The sequence below is a fragment of the Pseudochaenichthys georgianus genome, chromosome 22, assembly GCF_902827115.2.
Source record: "Pseudochaenichthys georgianus chromosome 22, fPseGeo1.2, whole genome shotgun sequence".
NCBI lineage: Eukaryota > Metazoa > Chordata > Actinopteri > Perciformes > Channichthyidae > Pseudochaenichthys > Pseudochaenichthys georgianus.
In genome coordinates this window covers 13,334,857-13,359,636 of record NC_047524.1, presented here as the reverse complement: position 1 = coordinate 13,359,636, position 24,780 = coordinate 13,334,857, and the positions used below count along the sequence as shown (strand labels likewise).

General features: G+C 43.0%; 2 protein-coding genes across 5 annotated transcripts in view; one reads left to right on the top strand and one right to left on the bottom strand.

Moving 5' to 3' along the window:
- Positions 1-13,341, top strand: part of myo6b (myosin VIb) — a 56,250-nt gene extending 42,909 nt beyond the window's left edge. For 2 of the 3 annotated variants that reach the window (XM_034112061.2, XM_071207244.1), the window contains exons 28-33: positions 4,685-4,845; positions 4,954-5,004; positions 7,884-7,987; positions 9,219-9,353; positions 11,180-11,398; positions 12,035-13,341. In XM_034112061.2, coding sequence (XP_033967952.1) covers positions 4,685-4,845; positions 4,954-5,004; positions 7,884-7,987; positions 9,219-9,353; positions 11,180-11,398; positions 12,035-12,234 — 870 coding nt within the window. In that variant the 3' untranslated portion in view covers positions 12,235-13,341. The remainder of the gene's footprint in view (positions 1-4,684; positions 4,846-4,953; positions 5,005-7,883; positions 7,988-9,218; positions 9,354-11,179; positions 11,399-12,034) is intronic. The other variant, XM_034112063.2, reaches the window with a different exon arrangement.
- A 529-nt stretch (positions 13,342-13,870) lies between these two features.
- Positions 13,871-24,780, bottom strand: part of impg1b (interphotoreceptor matrix proteoglycan 1b) — a 28,503-nt gene continuing 17,593 nt past the window's right edge. The window contains exons 13-18 of one of the 2 annotated variants that reach the window (XM_034111048.2): positions 17,789-18,008; positions 17,191-17,401; positions 15,775-15,960; positions 15,479-15,662; positions 14,978-15,061; positions 13,871-14,457 (exon numbers count right to left, since the gene is read on the bottom strand). In XM_034111048.2, coding sequence (XP_033966939.1) covers positions 14,377-14,457; positions 14,978-15,061; positions 15,479-15,662; positions 15,775-15,960; positions 17,191-17,401; positions 17,789-18,008 — 966 coding nt within the window. In that variant the 3' untranslated portion in view covers positions 13,871-14,376. The remainder of the gene's footprint in view (positions 14,458-14,977; positions 15,062-15,478; positions 15,663-15,774; positions 15,961-17,190; positions 17,402-17,788; positions 18,009-24,780) is intronic. The other variant, XM_034111049.2, reaches the window with a different exon arrangement.

Here is a 24,780-nt window from a genome sequence, read left to right as displayed (position 1 = left end):
ATTTTACAAATCACTTAAAAGGTGGGGTAGGTAAGTTTGAGAAACCGGCTCGAGATACACTTTTTGTTATATTCCATGGAATGCTCTTAACATCCCGATAGCAATGAATATCTTAAGTGTTTTGACAAAAAATCCATAAATGTCATCTGTGGAAGCCGTAATACTGTAAAAAGCAGTCCGGTCCGGCTAAAATAACTGGATGGCCTACCTGCCTGTCAGCTTTCCATCTGTGCACAAACTTATCTCGTGCCCTCATTGGTCATGTACCTTTAAACTGTATTCTTGTTTTGTCATATAGTATTTCATAACTGTTTTTCGTTTATTCTCTCTGGCTGTCCATCTCATAATGTTCACATAGAAACTGGCTGTCAATAGGAATATCATTCAGAAGAATTATAATTTCTTGCAAAAATCTGTCACAAAGAGAGGTTGCACATTTAAATTCAGGTGTTATGGCAACGTCAGTGGCCAAACAGCCACATGTACTGCTGCAAATACGTTCAAACATGCTGTTGACACGTAAAGCAGTAACAACTATGCCACCATTTCAGCTGACTTTTTCTCAGAAATACTGTCACATAACATCCATGTATTTCAGTGCTAGGTTGATGCTTAGCTAAGCTAACTATGAAACACTTTAACTGACAGGACTCCGGATCAACTGTGTACTGTAAGGTAGCTTTTAGTCGAACAGTAAGTCAACATTTCCCAGAGAGCTTTCTTTGAAATCACCAGGTAACGCTAAAAAAGATTACATTTAGATTGTATGACAAAGTGTTTATTTAATATATCTGGCTATAGCTACTTGCTAACGGTTTAGCTTACCCCGCGATTCAAAGTAACGTCAATGTAGCTGTAATTTATGCTTTGCTTACATGTTCGCATAACTTGGAAGTTTACTGACATTTACCTTGTTTACCTGGCTGAAGTGGTGGCTCTGGGGTTGTTGTGTGAGCCACCACTTGAGAATTTTCGTCTTTTTTAAGAAAAAATGTTCTTATGTCCATCTTCAAAAACTCTGAGTCCAAATGACTGTTTATTTTAAACATTGTCACAGCTCACAGGATAGGTACCTGTCAGCCAATAAAACAGATGTTTATTTCTATTCAACTCTCTGGTTGGTCTGGTGTCTTGCCTCTGTTGCATTCACTGAACACGGGAAATTACAATCCTGCCGTCCTCTCTATCAATCAATGTTTATTGATATAGCCCAATATCACAAATGTTACATTTGTCTCAGTGGTCTTCACAGTTTGTACAGAATATCAGTATGACAATACGACACCCTCTGTCCTTTGACCCTCACATCGTACAAGGAAAAACTTCCAGAGAAAACCCCACAGTTTAAAGGGGAAAATGGGAGAAACCTCAGGGAGAGCAACAGAGGAGCGATCCCTCTCCCAGGACGGACAGACGTGCAATAGATGCCGTGTGTAAATCGAAAAGATAATACATTTGCAACATAGGTAGACCAAAAGTCTCTAGTGTCATAATGAGGTTCAGGTAAAGCACGGTTATTGACTCAATAATATAATACATGACTTTGAGAGTAGGCAATCTAGGCATATTAACACAATTAATTAAACATACTTATCATGGCGACGGTGCTGAGATAAAAAACAAAACGTATTTAATATATATATATATATTTTTTTGCTAGGGGGCCCCTTAATGGCTGCGGGGCCCTAAGCGGCCTTTTATGTCGCTTAATGGGTCGGGCCGGCTCTGGTCAGAAAACACAACCCTCTTTCTTTTCCTCCATACCCAAATCTCTAAAAACGGGGCTGCAACGGAGCTGATTATTATTTGAATTTGTATGCACGGACCTCACAGCTGTTCTCACTGGAAACATCGCACAGCGATGAAAGCAGTTAAGAAAATAATATCCAGAGGATGCATGCAGAGCTTTCATTGGCTGAGATAAGTCCGGCCGTGGGTCACGACTCTTTTAAACATCACTGTTGCCGGAAATACATCCGCGGAGGACCCATCAGTGTATCCTCGATTATAGCTCCTCCAGAGAGCCTCCTCGATGCTCGAAGTGCATTTAGAGAAATGACATGTCCTTCAACATGGCGTGCTGAAATCCATTTCCGGGTCACTACCGGAGGACCGAGGAGTCGAGGAGGGTAAATTAGAGAAATGAGAAAGGGCTCCGGGCAGACTCTGCCTGCTCTCCCCACTGAGGGAAACACTCATTTGGTCACCCACGGCAACAGCTGGATCCTGACATTGGTCAGATTCCCAGTGGGTTGCCCTCAGGCTCTTGATTGATGACTTCACTTCCTGCAGATTTTCTCCTAACAAAGTATACGTTTTAGCTATCCTTTCTTTTATTATCTCATGCCTGTTTCACTCACTCACATTTTATGTGTCACTTTTTATGTGTAATTGCTTTTTTGCTCCTTTCCTTTGTTTCGTGAATTTTCCGGCTCTGGTCTTATCACTACACACACACAACTGTTTCTCTTCAATTTTTCCATCATGTCTCACCTTTACCATCCATTCATCCATCTGCTACGCACACATCGCACCTTCTGTACATCTGAAGCATTCTTTTTTCACCCAAGGCCAGTTGGACATTTGCATGCTGTAATTGTTCCCCCTTTTTCTAGTAGTGAGACAGTTGACACCAGGTTGTCATAAGCCATATGTCTCAGGGAGCTGTCTGTAAAGTGTGTTTATCCACTGCTCTAAGGCTCAAAGCTGCAGCATTAAACTTCCTAAGGTATCAGCTGTGACTGTGGTGACTTTTTACTCTGTGTTCTTTGCTATTTTGTGCTGTGTCAAAGGTTAGTCTGGCACTGTCTTGCTCCCTCTGACTTTGTATCATGGTGTCTTTCAAGCTAACGCGATTTATCCACAGTCTTCAACTCTGCAGTTTTCCTTTCTCTGAAAGGAGACCTCACTCAATTGAAGACTTCCAATGTCACTTTCATTTAATATAGTGAATTGAATATTTGTGCACATAAATCATTTCTACATCTGTCTATATGTATTCTTTTAGGATCCTCTTGTGAAATGGGAGGGAGTTAATGCACTTTAGTCGCTTTATCATGACCATAGCTTTTTTTTTTTTTTTTTTGCACAAAAAAAATCAACAGTTACAGACCATCTTACATTTTTTTGGAAATAATACAAAGCAAATAATGTGAATCACGCATACAGACAAACGAACATGAAAAGACAGAGACACAAGCAAAAACAAAAAAACAATTGTGTGTAGCAGAGAACCAGGGGGTTACATTACAAACTCAATCCATCCCTTCCAACACTTGTCAAATGTGTCTGGCTTGAGTCTTAGAGCAAATGTTAATTTGTCCATAACAAAAATGTCGTGCATCACATTAAACCAGTCTGCTAGAGTAGGTGGTACTTGGCTTAACCATTTTTTCGTTATGGCTTTTTTACTGGTGACTAGCATTATTTTAAACATGTACATTGTCGAGAAGCCAAGAAGCTGTTGTGGCATCTTACCCAGGTACAGTACTTGAAAGCAGAGATCAATCTCAATTTTTAAAACTCTTTCCATTCCATCTCTTATTGAGTCCCAATAGTGAACCATCCCAGGGCATTCCCAAAACACATGATGGTGATTGGCCCTCACAGATCCACAGCCTCTCCAGCACACCATCTGCCCCCTCCTTGACTGCACTGGTGTTATAAAGTATCTGACCAGATTTTTCCAGTTAAACTCTCTCCATGTTAGTGAATTGGTTGATTTCCATTGCCTTTCAATGAAGTTGTCCCACTCTTCTATTGATAAGACAAAGTTTCCTTCACGTTCCCACTTTTGCTTTATGTAGGACGTGTTCACCCCACTTAGCTCCTGGAGGCCCTTATACAACTTAGAAATAGTCTTGTGACCTTTGTCAGCTCTGTATGCCGAAATAAATACACTTAATATACCAGTTCCAGATAGTGATTTTAACATATCCTCTTTACTAATCAGTTTGTTCACATGATGTGACCATAACTTTTTTTTTTTAACATTGTCAAATTCACTGGGAGACAGCCAACGGTGACATTGGGGTTTTGCATAAAATGTGAGTAGTAGTCAGAATTATTTTGAGCATAATGCAAGGGTTTATTTAAAATCTGCTTGCACAAGCTATAAAACAGCTCAACTTTCACACTAAGGCTATCACAATTTTAAGTGGCCATGCAGCCCAGCTGCTGATTGGACCATGTATGAATAATATATTTAAGAGGCATTCATATTTAAAGCTCCTCAGAGAAAAAATATCCATTGTAGACTTCATTAGTGGCTTTTATATAAGGAGATGGGAGGATATGTATATATTTTATATGCACAAACCGATACACTGTACCTATTATTCTTTATATATTTGCCCTCTAGGTGCCTTTAGGGATACATTTGATGTAATTAAAAAAAAAAGGTATTTATTGTCTCTAAAAGGGAAGAAAAACCTGGGTTTTGACTCTGTGTCAAAGTTATAAAAAATGTCCCTACTGATTGTTTGTCTGTTGTTTGCCCTGTCTAGACAAATACCCAGTAACGCTTTATTAGCAGCACTACATCCCGGATAAATATGTCTAATCAGGCACGCAGCAGAGCTTTACCTGTTATGAAGGGTCTTGCACACAGCACCTGTTTTGAGAAAGGAATAGGTTCATGTAGATTTCATAAGGCCCTGTTAAAAGCTATTGTGTGTGTTTACAGGCGGAGTTGGAGGTTCAGCTGGCTCAGGAGCGAGAGGAGCAGGTCCAGCGCAGCACCATAGTGGAGCAGGAGCGCAGAGACAGAGAGTTAGCCATGCGAATCGCCCAGAGCGAGGCCGAGCTCATCACTGAGGAGGCACAGTTGGATGCTAGTCTGCGCAGGTATTGATGTTGATATATGAACAAAAAGCCCCAGGTTAAACAAAATGTCATTTTCACCTCAGCATGCGTGTGTAACTGCAATTCTCCTGTTGCTTTGTTTTCTCCCAGTGACGGTTCTTTTTCAGATCTCCCTATCTCTTCATCCTCAGCCAGATCCATGTAAGATATCGGCACAGGTTCCTGTAACTGTCCGTGTCCAAGTGAACCTAACACCAGCAATAATCACTCCCTGTCTGTCTGTCTGTCCGTCCGTCCTATCCTCTGTGGTAGTCATACATGTCTTAAATGCTTATGTAGGATAATACCATCAATGCAAAGCCAATGAAAAATAACCTTTAATTCAAGAAATCACCGGTCCAGTTTGGATGCATGATATATTTTGACGAGGCATGAATCATGTATGATAACTGCTTTCTCAAAAATGAAGATGGAGCTCCAAATCAAAATGAGAGGCGGATCCGAATGAGCCACATGTGATCTTTTTGTTTCTCTGATCTCAATTGGCTCTGCATGAGTCTGCAAGGGATAAAGCTTATCTCTGTGCCTAGCAGTGCTTGCAGTCATGACCGTCTATGTGTTAAATGCTAGAAATGTAGGTCTTCTGGATACATTCATAGTTTTAGAATGGTTTTATTACTGTTTGTAAATCACGTTAGAAGTTTTGTCTTTTAGTCTTAATTTGCTAACTCTTCTGTAAATCTATCTTAGATCTCACTAATGATATTAGATTTTAATTACCAGGTGTTTATAGTCTTAGCTACTAATTAAGATAGCTGTTAGCAAATTTAAAATCCCGAACGTGATAAATGTACGCTAAAATAAATCAAAGTTGACTTTCGATTTCACACGGGACACAGACAACGGTCTCCTGTGTGAAAGAGCTTTTGGACATGCTCTCTATACTACATTAACTCATTCCTCTGAGGATACCCTGCACATCCCTGCTCACAACGACATGAGTTACCTAAAAATGTATTATTTATTATATATAACTTTTAGTGCATTTTTTTTTATTATGTATATGTACCAATAGTGAATAAGAAAAGCCTGACTCAAATTCTATTACACATTCTTTGAACTATATATATTCGTCCAAATGGTTCTATATTTTCCACTATAGTGTTGACGTGCTCTACTGTTTGCAAGGTTACAAACGATAATAAGTTGTGCTGAGGAACATATTGCGAAGTACTGTTCCCATGGTAACCTTCAGTTTAATGTACCTAGCTGTGTTTTAAATAACCCTGTGTTCATTCACTATCGCCCATACAAGAACACATAGGAGGATACAAAGTGCAATATGGACTGAAAAAAGATGGTCGAACACAGCCATCGATCCAAATGCAATGTAGCCACCCGTTAGTGATTCTGACCTTTCATTATCATTTGAACTCCAAAATATAGAAATGGGAGTGAATTCCCTTAACCACACTGTGTTCAAAGCCAGGAGAAGTTCTCTTAAAGTCAGCATGGGGCTTATCTGCAGGCCCCGTCGAGCACAAAATTATATCTGATCCAAAGCCTGTAATCTTGTCACTGTTGGCTATGGCATCAATGGGTCATAGTGCACGTCTCCTAGCGTGAGTCAGCTGACCGCTGGAAACCAAAAGCAGATCTGTTGCAGGAAAGAAGATCCAAGGGTCACGTGGATCACATGTGCACACCTCCGAGCTTAACCACATTAAATCTGCGTGCAGTGGAAGTATACGCTCTGGCTGGTGTAGTTTGTAGTCTCCCCCCTGTGCAACCATCCATGTTCCTGTACACCTTCTGCCAAAAACAAAGCCCTTGCTACTTCTGTGTGTTTCACTGGCTGCAGCAAAAGTAAAGCCATACTAGTTTGGTCACAATCATACACTTGCACGTCTCAGGCAGGTCGACGATGATCCCGAATCATCTTCCCAGTCAGTATGAATTATACATGGTAATCTGGCTGATGATTTGTTGATCAGTAATCCTCTTCTCTGAGACATTAGCAGCTCTGCCGACTGGAAATAGAGGAGGTAAATCCTCCTCATTATTGAATTAGCAGCCTCAACTCAGCAGGGAAGCTGGCAACTCGGCTAACATGAGCTCAGATGGCCGCAGCAGTCACTTCACTAGCTGACACACTACAAAAACTCGAAATATATATATATATATATATATTTGTCTAATATCTAGTCAGAATATGTCTTTACACTTGCTATAAGACATAATAACTTCAGAAGTAACAATGCAGAGAGATATCGGGTCTTGTTTTTAGACATCATCTTGTTAAGTCAAAACATCTTATTTTGAGTTGTATCTCGATGAAAATTATGAAATGTATCTAAATATCCCTTCTTATTTCAAGAACTCTTACCAAGCTCATTTTCACTTGTTCTATTGGCAGATTTGTGAACTCAAGTGAAAAGACCTTTTTTTCATAATTGTTTCAACTTGTTTTTGGAGGAGCATTGTTTCTAGTGCACTCCACCAATTTGATTCGTTCGGTTTAATTTCACATTTATTTTTCAGTCAATCTCATATTCTTGATAAAACAAACTTAAAGGAGAGGTAAAAACCAAGCCAGAGAATGTAGGTCTGAGCCTGGCGGGGGCTTGGCATCATTTTAAGTGGAGTTGAAACAGCAGGCTGCATGATATGGACAAACTGTGCTCTCAGCTCCCCTGCTGACCGGCCCCTAATGTGAATTTAATCGGCTGAGACAATGAGGGGGGGGCTTGAAAGAAGTGAGGCATCCATTTTCATTTCTCACCAAGGGCGGTGAACTTAATCAATCCTGTTTCCCTTTTTAATATTCATGTATTTGTCCGCCATTGAAATTCAACATCACACTACCCTTGACAATGATTCCGTCCAGTTTGATTACACATCAAATGTAGCTCACTGTGTTCCTGAGGAGCTGCTCTTCTCTCTCACTCCCGTCCCCTGAAATATATTCAGCGTTGAAAATCAAACCCTTAATCTGTGTTACTCCCTCTTTGTCACACTCTCACCTGTCCTCTCTCTCTCTTTCTCACACTCACCCACGTTCATCTGCTCCTCGCTCACAGGGGTCCTCAAGTGCAGGCAACTAAAGCTGCTGCCGGAGTGAAAAAGTATGACCTCAGCAAGTGGAAGTATGCCGAGCTGCGAGATGTCATCAACACTTCCTGTGGTGAGAAATCCCTAAATAAATTCAGCCTGATGCAACCTTTATAGAAGTGTGTGTGCTCTGAACCTGCCGTTACATCAAGACTGTAGAGCTCTTAGTGATGAGCATCTATTTTCCCTCCTTAATTCCTAATGCATTTATAGTTTTCATCCCCAACATTAAATCATTCAGCAGCCGCTTGTTGGCACTTTTGGTAAACTGCTCTGTGTCATGTATCTCTCCTCTCACGCCGGTAAAAAGCTGAGGCTGCAGCTGTACAGAGTGTGGACACGAGCCTGAGAACTCTAAAGAGCGATCTGAGGATGTTTCCCACAGCTGCCGGGACTTATCAGCATGTGTTTTATTGGAGAGAGGAAATTATCACCATTACTGCCCTTCTAGTCATTCCCAGCCAACCCCCTCCTCAGTCAGCATGAACAGCAGATGCCTCTCTGCTTCCACACTCCTCACTGCCTTTATAAAAGCCACTGTATACAGTACTGATCAGTGTGAGGGGTCTGACATCCCCCTGTGGGTTTCCAAGGACATCTGGCTCATTTGTGGAACCCATTTGCTTTGGTGGTGATACCAGAAACTGTGTTTGTAATCCAACTGATTATGGCCTTATGTTCACTGTGTTCTGTGGATGTTTTCTTTTATTATCGAAAAGCAAATGTTGCACTTCTCGTCTCAAATATGTGAAGCTTTATTTGTTTTGTTTTGCTCTGCTTTGCTTTCATCAATGTGTTATTCAAGTCTGTTTCTTTAGAAATGATTGGAATGAAGTGGATTTAAAATCACTATCACTAAGACCACGATTATACTTATACAATATTACAAGCATTCTTTCAAATTAGTGAGTACAATATTTTCTCCTTATACATACAAATTCAATATTAGAAGTAGAAGTGGAAAATTCATAATGTACAGCATTGCAACCAACTTGTTAAGACATTTTAAGAAATATATGTATTTGCTTTCCAAGCACACACTTGGGTTGAAAATAAAATGTCAGGAAACAAAAGAGTTGAAAGGGCCACATTTAAGATACAAGCCAGCATTATGGGAAATATAGTATCTAGGATTTTTAAAGCTGGACCCCTACTAAAGACCATAATGACAAGAGTCTTGAGAAGAGTCAACATAGCTGGAAGTGAATACTTGGGAAGTCAAATGTGTACGCTCCATGTCTTTCCTTAACTCTTTCCTTGTTGCATTTATGTGAGTACTCACAGTTGTGTTGTTGTGTGTTCAGACATCGACCTGCTGGCGGCCTGCAGAGAGGAGTTCCACCGCCGTCTGAAGGTCTATCACGCATGGAAGTCCAAGAACAAGAAACGCACTGATGACGGACCTGAGCAGAGGGCTCCTAAATCTATCACTGACTACGGTTTGTGGAGTCATTAATATCTGCATCATCCAGTTGCTCAACTCCTTTAATCACCGCATCACCTGTGGATATGTGCTGAAATCTATATACACACAGCACACCTCGCCCCAGGCACATGAAGTTACAGGTGACAAATGTTGATTTTCTCCACTTTCGCCCCCCTCTGTCATTGACAGGAAGTGATGCCCTGCACACAAATAAGCCGCCCGTGTTTCCTAACATTCAATTAGCCGACGAGACGCTAAGGCCTGGGAATGCAGCTGCCGTCTGTCTGGCTGTGTCAGAAATATTTGTTCTAATTAGCAAGTAACTGCCAGCCATGCCTCGTCAGGCTGCTCTGACAGCTCGCTCTGCTCATTTCCTTCTCTACTCAGCCATGCATGGTCTGTGCCACAAACACACACACATGTTATCGAGCAGCTTAGAGCTTACTGGTCCTCTGCATTTCTTTCCTTTTCATCTTTAAAGCAAATATTACATTTGATGGTAACTTTTGATTCTCTGGTGCTTCTTCTTTCACTATTTACCCTCCTTTCTCTTTGATATGCCGGTATGTGCGGTGTTTGTCTTATAATTGGATCCTGTTTTGGCCTGTTGATGCAGCGGGGGTCTTATCAGGGGCATTTCATAAGAGGCTAAAAGCTGCTTTCGTGGGGCTTTTCCATGTGATATTTAGGGGAGAGTGGGGTAAGTTGAGCAATTTTTTAGTTATGCTGTCCTCTAAGCAAGGAGAAATGACACATAGTCAAATGAAAGCGCACACCTATAATTCAGGATGTCTCCTATCAATGGCAATGATAGGAATTCATATTTGATCAAGGGCAGTGAAAATATTACTTCTTAAAAAAAAGTGGTCTTGTGGCTCAACTTGCCCCGGGTTAGGGGTAAGTTGATCCAGGTCAGGGGGTAAATTGAACCACTGTTCAAACCTGGGCATACCTACTTAAAGGTAACTTTAAACAATAAATAATAAACCAAATACAAGTTTAGTTTTTCAAATATTTTTTATAGAGATTTCAATTGATTGATTTTAACAAAAGTAATCACACTTGATCATACTTGGTGATACAATTTCATACATCTTACCAATCAAACACAGGGTAAATTCAACTTTAAATGTAGCCTACAATGAGCTCTTATTATCAACTTGGCCTACTTTTATTCATTTCTCCATTGAAAAACTGGCTCAACTTACCCCTCACTTTTCCTCATAGCCACCATTTTAGAAAAAATAGCCTAGCATTAAAATTCAGAGTCATCTTTAGCTTAATGATTCACATGGTTTAATACGCTGCCAACACATCAACATATACAATATATGTATTTAAACCTGGATACATTTTTTTTGACATGACAGCCGATTTAGCTGACATCTAGAACATTTACTTTGACAAGCAAAAAACGTTTTTTTGTAAAAATGTTTACTTACCAGACCACAATGAGCATCTCTCTTTTACAGGCAATGGGAAATGGGAGGAGCTTGCATAATTTCTGGTCACGTGATTACAACTATAAGGCGTTGCCTGGTTACAGGGGGTGGTTCATCTTACCCACTGCTCAACTTACCCCCTTCTCCCCTACTTGAGCATTTCCTGGATCCTTTTTGATCTTTGTTTTGAAAGCTTTTGTAGATTTTTGTTCCTGCCCCACTCACCTTGTTCTGTGCCGTTAGCAAATGAGTATTATCTGGTTATTTAAGTTCAATCACAGATGCTTTGTTGTGTATGCTTCTATGGAGATACACAACACTCTTCACATTAAATAGAAGTCTTATCTTACCTTGGACCTTGAACCTTGAACCTTATATTTTAACGGTGCGTCTGCAGCTGAGCAGAACCCAGCTCCTCCGATGGCGGCCCAGCACCAGGAAGTGGCCATGAACCGCCAGCAGAGATATTTCCGCATTCCTTTCATCCGACCCGCAGACCAGTACAAAGACCCGCAGAATAAAAAGAAGGGCTGGTGGTACGCCCACTTCGACGGGCCCTGGATCGCCAGGCAGATGGAGCTGCACCCTGATAAACAACCGATTGTGTTGGTCGCAGGTGAGTCGGAAGCTTTCACTTTTCCTAACACTATCACTCTCTAGAAAATCATGTGTATGTGTTGCTTTATATTTGGGGGGGCACAATTATTATCAGTAATTTATTTAGTCCAGTGTTTCTTGACCTGTTTGGCTTGAGACCCTTTCAAATAAAACAACACTTACTCATGACCTCATCTCAGCATATAGACTTCGTTTGGATAAGAGTTAGAAGCAATTTCATGAAAATACAGATCCAGATTGTTAAGTTTTAAAGATTTTTGAAGACCTAAATCGTGAAATACTGTTTAACAATGCAAACTGTTTACATAGAGCAAGTAGAAGTATTTTATTTACATTTATTTTTTATATTTGAGCGGTCCCACACGTCAAACACTTCTGGTTTGGACTTTAATAAGAGAAAATCGTGAAAATGATGTCTTCCAATCACTTTTGTTCTCTTAGAAACTGTCCAAAATGTCTATGTTAATCAATCAAAGGAAGCATCAAAATGCTTAAAGTCCCTGAAATAATTGTGTAAATTAAGTCATTATTTTAGCCTTGATCTATACACAGGAGTTACAGTAGGTGAACAAATGGATGATGATACTTGTGCACCACACATCAGTAAACCTATCCTTATTGGTCCACCTCTCAGGGAAAGACGACATGGAGATGTGTGAGCTGAGTCTGGAGGAGACGGGTCTGACCAGGAAGAGGGGCGCGGAGATCCTGCCCCGGCAGTTTGAAGAAATCTGGGAGCGCTGCGATGGGATTCAGTACCTCAAGAAAGCCATCGAGAACAAGCAGGCCCGGCCCACGTACGCCACGGCCATGCTGCAGAGTCTCCTCAAGTGAGGCAGCAGAGGAGAGCGTCCAGAAACCTGACACTGACACAGACTCACACACATGCACATTCAGGGGCAGAGTGCCTGTGGTTTGTGGGATAAATAGAAGTAAGCACAGAGAAAGAGGCTCCTTATAGAATCTTACTGTATGTACTCATCTCAAAAGTCCTGCTTGTTCTTTATGTTCACTTTTTATATCTTCATTTGGCTGTGTGACACCCTATTTGTCTAGCATTAGAATGTCAGTCTTAGTACGATCACACTGTGAGGCCTTAAAATGAATTATCACTGCACTACACCCAGGAAGTCTTAACATGTGTGTAGCTTATCTAACTATTAACCCAAAAACCTTAATGGTCCGCAAAAGGGACGATAAATTAGATGCAAGAAGAAAGAAAAAATTTAAAAGTGTGAACAAGTCTATCAAGTCATAATTCATAGTCTATATTTATATTATATACATACAACATATATATTTCTATAGTTATCTTATACTGTATTTCATATATTTCAATCGTCCATCTACTTACATTTTGACAAAGAAACGGGACAATCATGTGATCAACTTTAATAACTGCCCACTAACTCCATATATTCAACAAATGCAGTGTTAAAGATAGATGAATGTGTTTAAAGAACTGTGTGGTTAAATATCATCTTAGTCTTTGTTTTTCTGCTGCGTCTACAATTCAGTTAAAATCCCTGAAAAAGGGAATCTCTTTTTTTGTATTGTTGTTCTTTTGTTATGCAAGAGGGAAATGTAGAAGTTAGCTTTACGTTTGCAGTTTTGTGGATTGTTTTGCAGACAATAATGTATTTTGTGTGTGTGGGTTATGTGTGTTCATGTCATATTTCTGCAAGCTGATTACTTGAGTCCTTTGTTAGTTAGACCAGGAACATCTCATTGGTTAAACCATGCAGTACCCTTCCTTTAGGCTTACACGTATGTACTGAAAGAGAGAGTAGCCTAATAAAACTGATTAACTCAAAACAAGAGCTGGTTACACGTTGGCCTTTGCACTGGAATACTGTAGAAAATAAATGTGTGCCCCCCATGTTCCTGGTTTCTTCTTCTTTCTTAGTAACTATAGATACCTGACAAGTGAGAAGGAGTTAATTCTGTGGTTAGGGAAATGGATCTAACATCTAGCAGCTAAAGAGATTAGCGTGTAGATTAATTAAACAACAAAGGCTGATGTCGTCACTGAGCTCAGGTCACTCACATTAAGTCATCAAGTGGATTAAAACAGATTTAAGGTTCTCTTTTGTCGACATTTACTTGATATTTTTCTCTTATAAACATATAGAAAAAAAGAAATGTATGAACCTTAAGTGGGCCTTGATTTGACTGCCAACATGTTTTGTACTTAAGGGCCTCTTCAGTGCAGATTTCTTAATATTATAGGTGTTGGAGCTACACCTTTGAATTTGAAGCAACAATTGTAAAGTAGACGTGTCCTTGACTTGCACACAAACACTTGTTGTACTTTCCTCAAACAGAGATGGTTGACTTTATACTTTAACTCATCAATAACAACTTTTCAATTTGACACAATAAGGCTCAGACATCTTTAAGATGTCAAAAAACAGACACAATTTATTTTTATTTGTTTGCTTTTAAATGCAAAATGTGTAAAAAAATCCAGATCTCAAAACAGAGGTGATTAGTTGGAAGAGTTGTTTTGAGAAGGACAGACTGATAAATACAGGTTAGCAGCCAACAGTTCTATAAACAACACATGTTATAACCAAATCAACAGCTTATACATTCATTCTGTTTTGGGGGAAACAACCAAAGTAAAGCATTAACAGTAAAATAAACAACATGTTACAGTCTAACCTTAAGATACCACCATGTGTATCAGTCTGTAAATAATAAATACCTCATTGTGAGGAAAGAACCGCCTCTGCAAAGGGTACACAGGAAATGCTCCTACCATTCAATATATAGAATAAATACGAGGTTCCACTTTAAGACAACCTAAGTCTTTCACCTTGACATCCATAGCTCTCTGTCTAACGAGACGTTTCGATCACTATGAACAATAGATGATTTCAATACTTATACAGAGTTACATCCCATAATACAGTTAAACAGTAGCTTCAGTCTTTGCTCACAGTGTCGGCCGCTCCTCAAACGAACACGGTGCCGTCACACTGTTTCTTCAAAGCATTCGCTATCCGAGGACTTTAACATACAGCACGTCCTGTATTCATTTGGGGGTCGCCATGTCTAGAGGAGACAAGAAGGATAATTAAATGATATAATAAATTACAGAACACTCTTAGTTATAAGTACATCTACAAGATATCTGCTTTTTATAAAATCAATCAAATATTCACTTAAACTCGAAAAAGGGGCTCTTTTCATTTGCAGGAGCACCAAGAGTTCAAACCATGGAGATCATTTGAAGGTTAATATTTGATTATTTCCCATAATTTATTTTAAGGTAATTTTAAACGGTATTTAAATGATCAAAAAGTCAACATTGATTCGGTTTATCGGTGAAGAATCAGCGATGGCTGCATGACGCACAGGAGTTTTACCTTTGTTCGAATCATAGAGCTGTAAAATATTTGATATAAAAAAGGTTATTGGATATACACTGTAAGAAACACATGTCTGTAGTAAAAGGGCTCTGAGATACTTTCTTCTTAGTGGGTTTCATTACAACACACAATTTATCCATTTAACTTTTCCAATAGGATGTTGTATCTTTAAATCAACAATCAGATGTCCCCCTTGTCCTCACCTCGTTGTGCGGTATACAGTGATGGAAGTCCACTATTTCTGAGACTAACTTTTCTGATCTTGTGGTGTAGAGTTGTCGGGGTATCTGTGGAAACAAGAGGAGACAGTATGCTTCATTCATATGATAGAGCCAGAGGCAATGTGAACAAAGGCCTGCAAAATCACTGGTAGTGGGATCTGCAGGAGAGAAAGATCTACCACTGGAGATTAGAGCTACAGCAACTACCCAGAGCTCACTGTTAAAACTATCCACCACTGTTGGACTTGCATCAAAAGTCCTCAAAGTTTAGGATGGGATACCTAAAAGTTAGAGAATGTGATTGACTGTGGCAGTTCAGGGCAGTGAATATAAAGCTTTAAATGCACAAAAATAAAACGTAAGGAGGATGAGAGGAAAAAAACAAGCCAATTTGTTGCAGAGAGTTTGTTAGAGTGTATTAGTTTATATTAGTGGAGTTGAGGTTAGTAGTTTAGTTATTTGTGCACAGGAAGCACAGTATACCTCAATACTCAGATGTATGTTTTCAATTGAGGGAAAATGTTCTTGTTCAGACTGCTGGGATTGGGAGGAGGTAGAGCTTGAAGGGTATGGCAATGTGGACACTTGAGTTAAGACACCATCATCATTCTCAAATACTGGGTTCACCCTCAAAGTATTCTCAAAGGCATAGGGAGCAAGGCTGTGCCTACAATGTAAAGGAGATGGGGGGACACCAATGAGAATACAACACATCACAAAATCACTGCAAAGGTAACAAGCTGAGACTAAAGATGTTGAATAAAAAGACTCGTACTTACACCAAGGTGATAGCCTTTACGGGCCTTATACATTTCTTGTTAATGAATAGCAAAATGCCGATGATGGCACAAACAAAGCAGAGGCTTCCCACGAGGCATGTTATAATTAGCGGGGGGTCGAGGGGCACCGACACCAGCTCGTCGCAGCGCTCTCCGTGGTAGTGCCAGTATTTACCTACAGGGCATCTGGAAGAGATGAGAAACGCACATAGATCAGAGAGAAGCGCCCTGTAAGCACAACGCAACAGTATGCACATCAGTATCACTCCTACCGTCTGGGAAGTAGTGCAACTTTAATAAATTCATCATGATGTAGTCCTACATTCATAAAACTGACAACCAATTAAAACATTACAGATGTTTTCGTGATAATTCTATACTTTTAAATTCAAATGAAACTGAATGAGCCTTGATTTGCCACAACATCCTGTTTTCAACATGAATATATCAAATCTTTAGATCATCAGCTTTTACATCTAAAGCCAAGTTGTTCTTCATGATCTTATTGGTGAATTAAGACATCCACTATTTATAAGCTGGCTGCTTGACAGAAATAATCATTGAGGAAAACTAATGGATCCACATGATCCTCTTTACATCATTAACATGTACTCAACATGGTGAAAAGGCAATTTGTTAGAATGCAATGTTTCTCAATTCTCAGCAGTCAACTCTCCAATCTTGAACGTCTTTGAATGCACCATCAAGAAGGGTTTTTATAACACAGTCCCTGCTTGAACTGAAACTTTCTTACTTAAAAAGTAATGCAATGAAATAGTTAAATGAATGCAAAGTAATACAAAGGAATTTAAAGGTCCCCTATTATACTGTTTTTCATCAATATATAGAAGGTCTCAGATATATACAAAACATGTCTCTGAAGTGTTTGGCTCGAAATACCAAACAGATCGTGCATTGTAGCATCCCATAATGCCCTCTGTTTCAGCCCTGTTTCAAAAGTGCTGATTCTCTGTCTGTGACTTTAGATGAAAATAAGGAGCCCCTCCCCACGCCCCTCTGAGAGATATTTAGTTAAAAAGAACACAATGGTGCTCTAGGAGGAGATTCAGGTGATAAGGGGGGGGGTGTTAACTTGGTTGGTGATTGGCTAATGGTTACACAAGCCAAAAACTCGTTATGACATCATAAAGTGGGCAACATCTGATCAGCTCATTTTCAGACAGGTTTTTATAGAAATGGATCAGGACAAAAAGTGAGCCAATATTTGTTCCTGAAACGTTCAGAATCTCTTTACACAGAGGGGACACATGGTGATGCAGAAAAGACATGAGAAAGTGGATTTTGCAGAATAGGTGACCTTTAAAACTTATGATATACTTTGGAAAATTGTACTTCAAAATGTAAAACTGAAGTCTTGCGATCTGCGTTTCCTTCCATTCGTCAGCGTCTGTGTACCTGCAGGTGGCTCCGTGCCCTGGGATTATTTCACACAGGCCGTTGTTCAGGCAGTAGTCGGGCTGCAGAGAACAGACGCTCTGACACGGCAGGCCGTCCACGATGGAGTATCCCGGGACGCACACACACTCTGCCTCTCCGGTCCAGCGGTTCACCGTGCAGTGGGAGAAATCGTTGCAGGCCAGGAACTTACAGGGCTCTGCTTGGTCGGCTGAAACCAGCAGAGAAGAGGTGGGGAAGGGGAGAGAGGTTTAGAAGAAATAAAGTGCAGAGAGAGGTGGAGGCTCATTAAAATTAACGCAGTTTATAACTCAATGAATCCGAGAAATTAAAGAGCATTTTGATGGCTGTGAATGATAGTGTCTGCAAACCCAATAATGCATTTAATAAGGTTACATAGAGTCATGAAATTGTCCATTTCTACTGAGCATCACCTACAGACTGCAGAGTGAGGGAAGCGTGATGTGGACAGGAGCTCTGACCTTGTAGCATGAATAAACATGACGGACAGATCTTTTCTTTTCTCTGCCTGAGTTCTACATCCTGTAATCACACAGGACACAACAGTGATTCTACTGAAAAGGCAACGACGTTTCACCTGGTTCTATTTCCAAGGAGCGACTGTCAATCTTGATGTCGAGCCGTTTGGAAGCGGCGTTGCAGAAGTCTTCGAGCACGCAGTGAACAGCTTCTGTGACGTTGTAAGGTACCGGTTTGTCTAGCTTCATCTTGCTGTTCACCACAACGCTGCCGTTCCTGAAGTTTAGAACTTCCAGTTGCTTGAATCCAGTCAAATTGGATTGCAGATAAGGCAGAAGCTGCGGGTAAGAAAGAAGAAAGCAAATTATTATCTTATTTTATTGAATCTGTTTATTGAACTATTCCCTTTACTTTTCGCAGAGGATGTACTCTATTCCTCATTTGAAAAAGAGTATAGTCTTTGTGTAGTTAGTTATCAGTGGGAATATTCCTTGAAAGCAGCACTCAAGCAAGATTTCATGTTACAGGGTAAAAAGGGAATTATTCTCTTAAAATTAGGAGAACAAAGTGTCCCTCTTGGATATTTAGGTTATGAAATTATGTCAGATTAATATCAGTAAAGATCTGTTTCCCCCCCAGAGAAGTTATCAACCCGTTCAGCAGAGACCACATTTACCTGTGGTTTAACTCCGACATCGACAGGACCGAGGTTGTCGTAGCACTGCTGATATTGAATTATTCAAGTCACATTTTTACAGTGTGAATGCTATGAATAGTTCATAATTAAATGTTGATGCAAGCATGAAATCCTGCCATTACTGCGCTGACTTTGTAATTAGATCTAGAACATAATTAGGGTTAGGTTTAAAGGCATTAAAATACAAACATAGAAGGTGCTATTTCTAGTTGAGAAAGAGCCCGGGAACACATGATGAAAAGATGAGACACTTAAAAAGACTTGTATGCATCGCAATTTCCAAATAAATCTATAATACATGATGTTTAGTGAAGGCTTTTATCTTAAGTGACTTACAGTAACACATGCACAATACATTGTCAGGTTAAGTATCTCTGCATTATCCCACCTACACTGACTTACAAAGCTGAAGCAAAGACTTGATCTTAAATGCCAAAGAAATGTGGAAGGTTGTGGGCAAAACAGAAAAAACAAAACTGCAGTGACACAGGGTAGATGGTGCTCATTTAGAAACACTTTACTTTCGCTTGCCCGTTTCCAATAAATCAACAAAGTTTTTAGTATTTTAATAACTGTTATACCAAGTTAGCCTAGCTTTGCAGAATAGCAATAACATCCATTGATTTCAAATGACATAATGACGAAGAAATACAGTTTTACAACTTATAAAACGATTGGTTACTTACGTAACCCCAGCCGCAGAGTAACACTCCGTTCGATGTCTCACTATGGGATGCGCCTCAACGCCTATGCAAACAGAAGCATCAATCTCATTACGTCAATCCAGATTGGCTAGTGATCTTGACGTCAACGTCAGGGAATCCACCCACCCTTTAAGTAGCTTGCGCTACGACGCAGCGTCATTCAAAATAAGCACCTCTTCTCGCTTCGCCTTAGCAAGGAGGGCCGTCTGGTGAGACATCTCACTTCATGTTACTCTTAGTACTGGGGTTACATAAGTAACCTATAGTTCTCATTCATAACACTCCGTTCGATGTCTCACTATGGGATATTGAAACTCCCGTATTGCTAGACATGCTTATCTCGAAAATCACCAAAAACAACCAGAACTTAACAGGTAGAACTCTATCTCAACACGGGACCCAGCACTGCGCGGGCCACACTTGGAGCAGAGACATCTAGCCTGTAAAAGCGGACAAAAGTGAGCGGTGAGGACCAGCTCGCTGCTGCACAAATGTCTTGGATGGAAACACCCTTGAACAAAGCCCAGGATGTAGCCAGTCCACGAGTAGAATGAGCATGCAGGCCCGTTGGTGCCTGCAAACCCTGACTCGTATAAGCCAGAGCAATCGCTTTGCCTGGTAACGGGCTTGCCCTTATGAGGGTTAGCCCAGGATACAAAGAGTTGGTCATTACAACGAAACTCTTTTTACATGTCCATATAGATGCGTAAAGCACGAACTGGACACAGCAAATTCGGCCGCTGTTCCTCAGAGGAACACAGCGGCGGAGGAAATGCCACAATGTCAATGGGGGTACATGAGCCAACCACCTTAGGTATAAAGGCAGGGTTGGGCTTCAGCAACACCCTCGTTTGCCCCGGGGCAAACTGAGTGCATGAAGGATGTACAGAGAGCGCATGAATGTCACTGACTCGCTTGGCAGATACCAGAGCCAGTAACAGCACTGTCTTCAGTGACAGGTGTTTCATGTCAGCTCCTTCCAGGGGTTCAAATGGAGGTCGAGTGAGCCAATCTAAAACCACTGCCAAGTCCCATAAGGGCACCAGTGACCTGGAAACAGGGAGGAGCCTGCGAGCCCCTTTCATAAAACCGCAGACCAAAGGATGTTGGCTAGCCGTCTTTCCCTCAAAGCCCACATGGCATGCAGCAATAGCAGCCAGGTACACTTTGATCGTAGAGAAAGCTCTGTGTTTATCGATCAAGTCCTGTAGAAATGATAAAATCACCCCGACAGGACATTGAAAAGAGATGTGTCCTTTTTGAAGGCACCACTCCTCAAACACCCTCCACTTACAGTCATAGAGAGACCTGGTGGAGGAAGCTCTTGCACTCTGAATAGGGTTTATCACCTTCTGAGGGAGCCCCACTGTATTCAGATTGTACCATTCACGTTCCAGGCCCATAGTGCCAAGCGCTCTGGGTGTGGGTGAAAGATCGCCCCCCGCCTGAGACAGTATGTCCCTGCGTAGTGGGAGCTGCCACGGCTGCCCGCACAGCAGCTGATATATCTCCGCCAGCCAGTACATTGCAGGCCAGTGCGGAGCTATCAGGATAAGTGTGTGGCGTTGTTCTCTCACTCTGGCCAGAGTTGGGGGTATCAGAGCCAGGAGTGGGAACGCGTACAGAAGGACCGGAGGCCAAACGTGCGCGAGCGCGTCCACGCCTAACGGTGCGTTTAAATCGCGCATTGAAAAGAACAGCTGACATTGAGCATTTTCTTTTGATACGAACAGATCTACCGCGGCTCGGCCGTAACGCACCCACAGCTGACTCACAATCATTGGATGTAGAGTCCAGTCTGCATAGAGTGGTGCACCTCTGGACAGCAGATCTGCCCCGAGGTTCATCACTCCTGGTACGTGCGTCGCTCTCAGAGAGAGGAGACGTCCGCAGCTCCATAAGATCAGTTTGCGTGCCAGCATGTGTAACTGGAGAGAACGCAAACCCCCTTGGCGGTTTATATACGATATTGTGGTCGTGTTGTCTGTCCTCACGAGGACATGATGTCCTCTGAGAAAAGGCAGAAAGCATTTCAGGGTGAGGAACACCGCTAAAAGCTCCAGATAATTTATGTGTGACCGTTGGAGGTCTCTGCTCCAGAGACCCCTCACAGGTCGACCTTCGTATATACCCCCCCAGCACGTCAGACATGCGTCTGTGGTGACCACCTTCCGCGATAGGACAGCACCCATACCCGCACCCGTACTAGAAAAGTCGGGTGTAGCCAGTGGCGCAGAGCCATTACGCATTTCATAGTGACCATCACTCTCCACGCGCCATGACGCGCAGGGTACAGTCTGAGGGAAGCTACCCAGCGCTGAAACTCCCTCATGTGTAAGCGTCCCAGTCGTACCACCAGGACGGCTGACGCCATGAGCCCCAGTAACCGCAGACATGATCTGAAGAGAACATATTTGCGTGGCTGGAAATGAGCGAGGCAAGCCCTGAAGGCTTTCACTCTCTCCGCTGACAAGCGGGCTGTAAAGGACACCACATTCAGGCGTAGGCCCAGGAAGAGTACAGTCTGGGCTGGGGACAACATGCTCTTTTCTGTGTTTATTACAAAACCCAGGTCGAGCAGGTGTTTTACGAGGACATTCGTCTGCGTAATAGCCTCTTGCTCCGACTGTGCGAGAAGGAGCCACTCGTCCAGATAATTTGCCAGGCGAATACCCTGTTGTCTTAACGGGGCTATCGCGGCTTCCGTACACCGTACAAACACTCGCGGGCTGAGAGACAGACCGAAGGGAAGTACTCTGTACTCGTAACAGACACCCTGAAAGGCGAACCTCAGATATTTCCTGTCGACTGATGTGAACCAGTCGTTTTGGCGCACGAGACGCAACAGAGATGTGTGAGTGAGCATTCTGAATTTGTATCTTTTGAGATATTTGTTCAGAGCTCTCAAATCTAGTATAGGCTGAATACCGTTCCCTCCCCGTTTGGGAACGAGGAAATACTTGGAATAAAAGCCGCTCTGACTCTGTTCGGCGGGTATAATCGATATAGCCTTCTTTTCTAGTAGCGAGAAAATCTCTTGCTCTAGAATATGGGCCGACTCTCCCCGGGCCTGTGAATACAGAATGCCCGAGAAGTGAGGGGGGGTGACAGCGAATTGGAGCCTGTAGCCCCGTGTTACTGTCTTGAAAACCCAAGCAGAATCTGTGAGCATCCTCCACTTTTCGCTTCTCAAAGCGAGCGGAGATATCACAGCTCTGTCGTCTGCCCTCAGTGTCTCTATTTGTTGTGTTATGGGGCCCTCTAGTGAAGACGGTGGTACCCCAGGTTGACAACCCCGGCCGACACTGCGCGTGGCGGTAGTGCCTTCACAATCCCGTCTATTTTCCGCCTTTTGAGAGAGGCCGTAGCCGCTCTCAAAAGAGGGGCAGACGACAGACTGTTTATTGTTTTTATTGTTTTTCTTTTCATTTTTATTGACTGCGCTCTTGGCTTCAAGCCTGGAAACGACAGTGGAAAATGATTTATTTTGAAACAACAATGATGACATGTGTTTGTGTGACCTAAACAGGCAGCGGAACTTGCTGTCTTTGATGTTAAGTCCATTTCCCTGATGGCGCGAACTTGAGGATGACGTTCTGGCATCACTCGAGGCGGCGGGAAGATGGGGGCATGGTGGCACCCCGAAAACACATGAGCATCCAACACTGGAACGTGGTCTGGAGCTGGGGAACTGGGAACTTCCAGCTCCTTCATCGAGGAGAGGAGAGGAGGCTGTCAGGCCGCCCGCTTCTTCTTCCTCGCCTGGTGGCTGAAAACCTGGGTCGACTGCGCCTGAGCGGAGATTTTCCGGAGATTTTCTTGGCCAGCTCCCTCTTGCCTCGTGCCTGGGCTGGTGACCCGGGACGGGTTGCGGTCTCTGCTGCTTCGGTATTTTGAACCGGGCAGGACGTGAGACAGCTTGGATGAAGGCCTGCCGCGGGACCATTGGAGGTGGCAGCTGGACCCTTCCGGGGAGACAGAGCTGGAGAGCCTCGTCTCCCTTCCTTTTTGACTCGCACCTCAGCTGCATTGAAGCTAGAGCGGAGCCAAATATGCCCTCGGGAACAATAGGCATGTCCAGAACATCCTCTTTTTCCCGCTCTGGAAGGTTGGTCAGATTGAGCCACCTGGCTCTCTCCTGTACCACCATCATTCCCAGTGCTTTGCCCGTGGCTTAGACTGCACAGCGCTGCACACGGAGGCAAATGTCCGTGATCGCTGCGATCTCGTCCCACACGGCAGGCTCAGGTCTGCTCGACATGTCTTCGCAAAGCTCCGCCTGGTAGGTGGTCAGCAGCAAGGAGACGTTGAGTGCCCTGGCGGACAAAGCTGCTGCTTTATAGGCCCGTTCGGTCATCGCTTACTGGAACCGGTCTGCCTTTGCCGGTAGCACGGGGTTCCTGCTCGGTGTCGAAGCCAGCCTCGGTTGGAGGTGGGCTGCCACCAGCAGTTCCATGGGCGGCATGCGGAGCACGTTGAGCCTCTCCATACCGTCACAGTCCAGGGAGGAGGCACCCTGGATTGGGGCCTTGTTACTAAAGGGACGGTCTCTCCATGAGACCAACACCTCGTCCAGCATCTCCGGAAAGACTGGAAGGAGCTGCCTCTTCGTCCTCGCTGCTTGGGGCACGTTCTTCCCCTCGTAGCGAGATCTGGAGGTCTCCTTGGCCACTTCAGGCCATGGGATGTCCAGCCTGGACGCAGTGCGTTGACACACGGCCTGCAAGTCCATGCAGAGGACGGGCGAAGCTGGTGTGCTCTCGCCCGGGGGAGCGGACATCGCTCCCGGCTTTGCAGCCTGAGCCGATGAAACGAAGATGTCATCCTCATCCGAGTCATACAGGAGGAACTCAGAGGAACTCTTCGTCCTCCATGTAGTCCAACTCCAGGACATCCTCCGCAGGTGGAACCATGGTGAGGTCCAATTGGGAGCCCCAGCTTGACACAGCGCGGGGCTCCGCTCTCGCGGCTCTTGCCGCCACCGGGTCCCATCCTGAAACGGTGTGGGGCTCCGGTTCAGCGGCTGTCGCTGTTGTTGAGCCCCAGTCTGACACAGCGCGGGGCTCAATCTCTGCAGCGGACGCCACCATGTCTTGATTGCCGGCCGGCGAATCTGCGGACATGAGGGGGTTCTGTCCCGACAAGCTAGCTTGGCGTGCTAACCGTCAGCGGAGGCTCTTAATGGTGAAGCGGGTACAATGCCCGCACGAGCCGGGGTTATCGATAGCCTCCCGGGAGTGTTCCAGCCTGAGGCAGGACGAGCAGACCTGGTGTGAGTCTGTGCCTGAAATCTTAAACCCTCAGCCGCATAGCCGAGCCTCCGAGTCCCTGACTCCTCTGGTGTGAGGGAGAGAAGGGTCCATCTTCGATCGCCGGGGTGTCGGCGTGGAGTGGACACGCTAGTAACAGGTACGTTACTGAGAAAAAAATCCAACCTTGCCGTTAGTCCGAAAGGAAAAAAGGCGACGGTGTAGATTTGATTCTTTAAAGAATATGAACTGGTGTGTTAATACCTTTTTTTTATCTCTGTCTCCTCTGGTGTGAGAGAGAAAAGAGAACGTCCTCTTTACCGTGGTGTCGGTGTGGAGGGAAGAACAAACTAGCAACAGGTATGTTACTAGCTTGAAGAAAAAATCAAACCTTACCGTTATTTCGACAGAAAGAAACGGCGAGGCAGATTACAATATTAACTGGTGTGTTAATATTGCT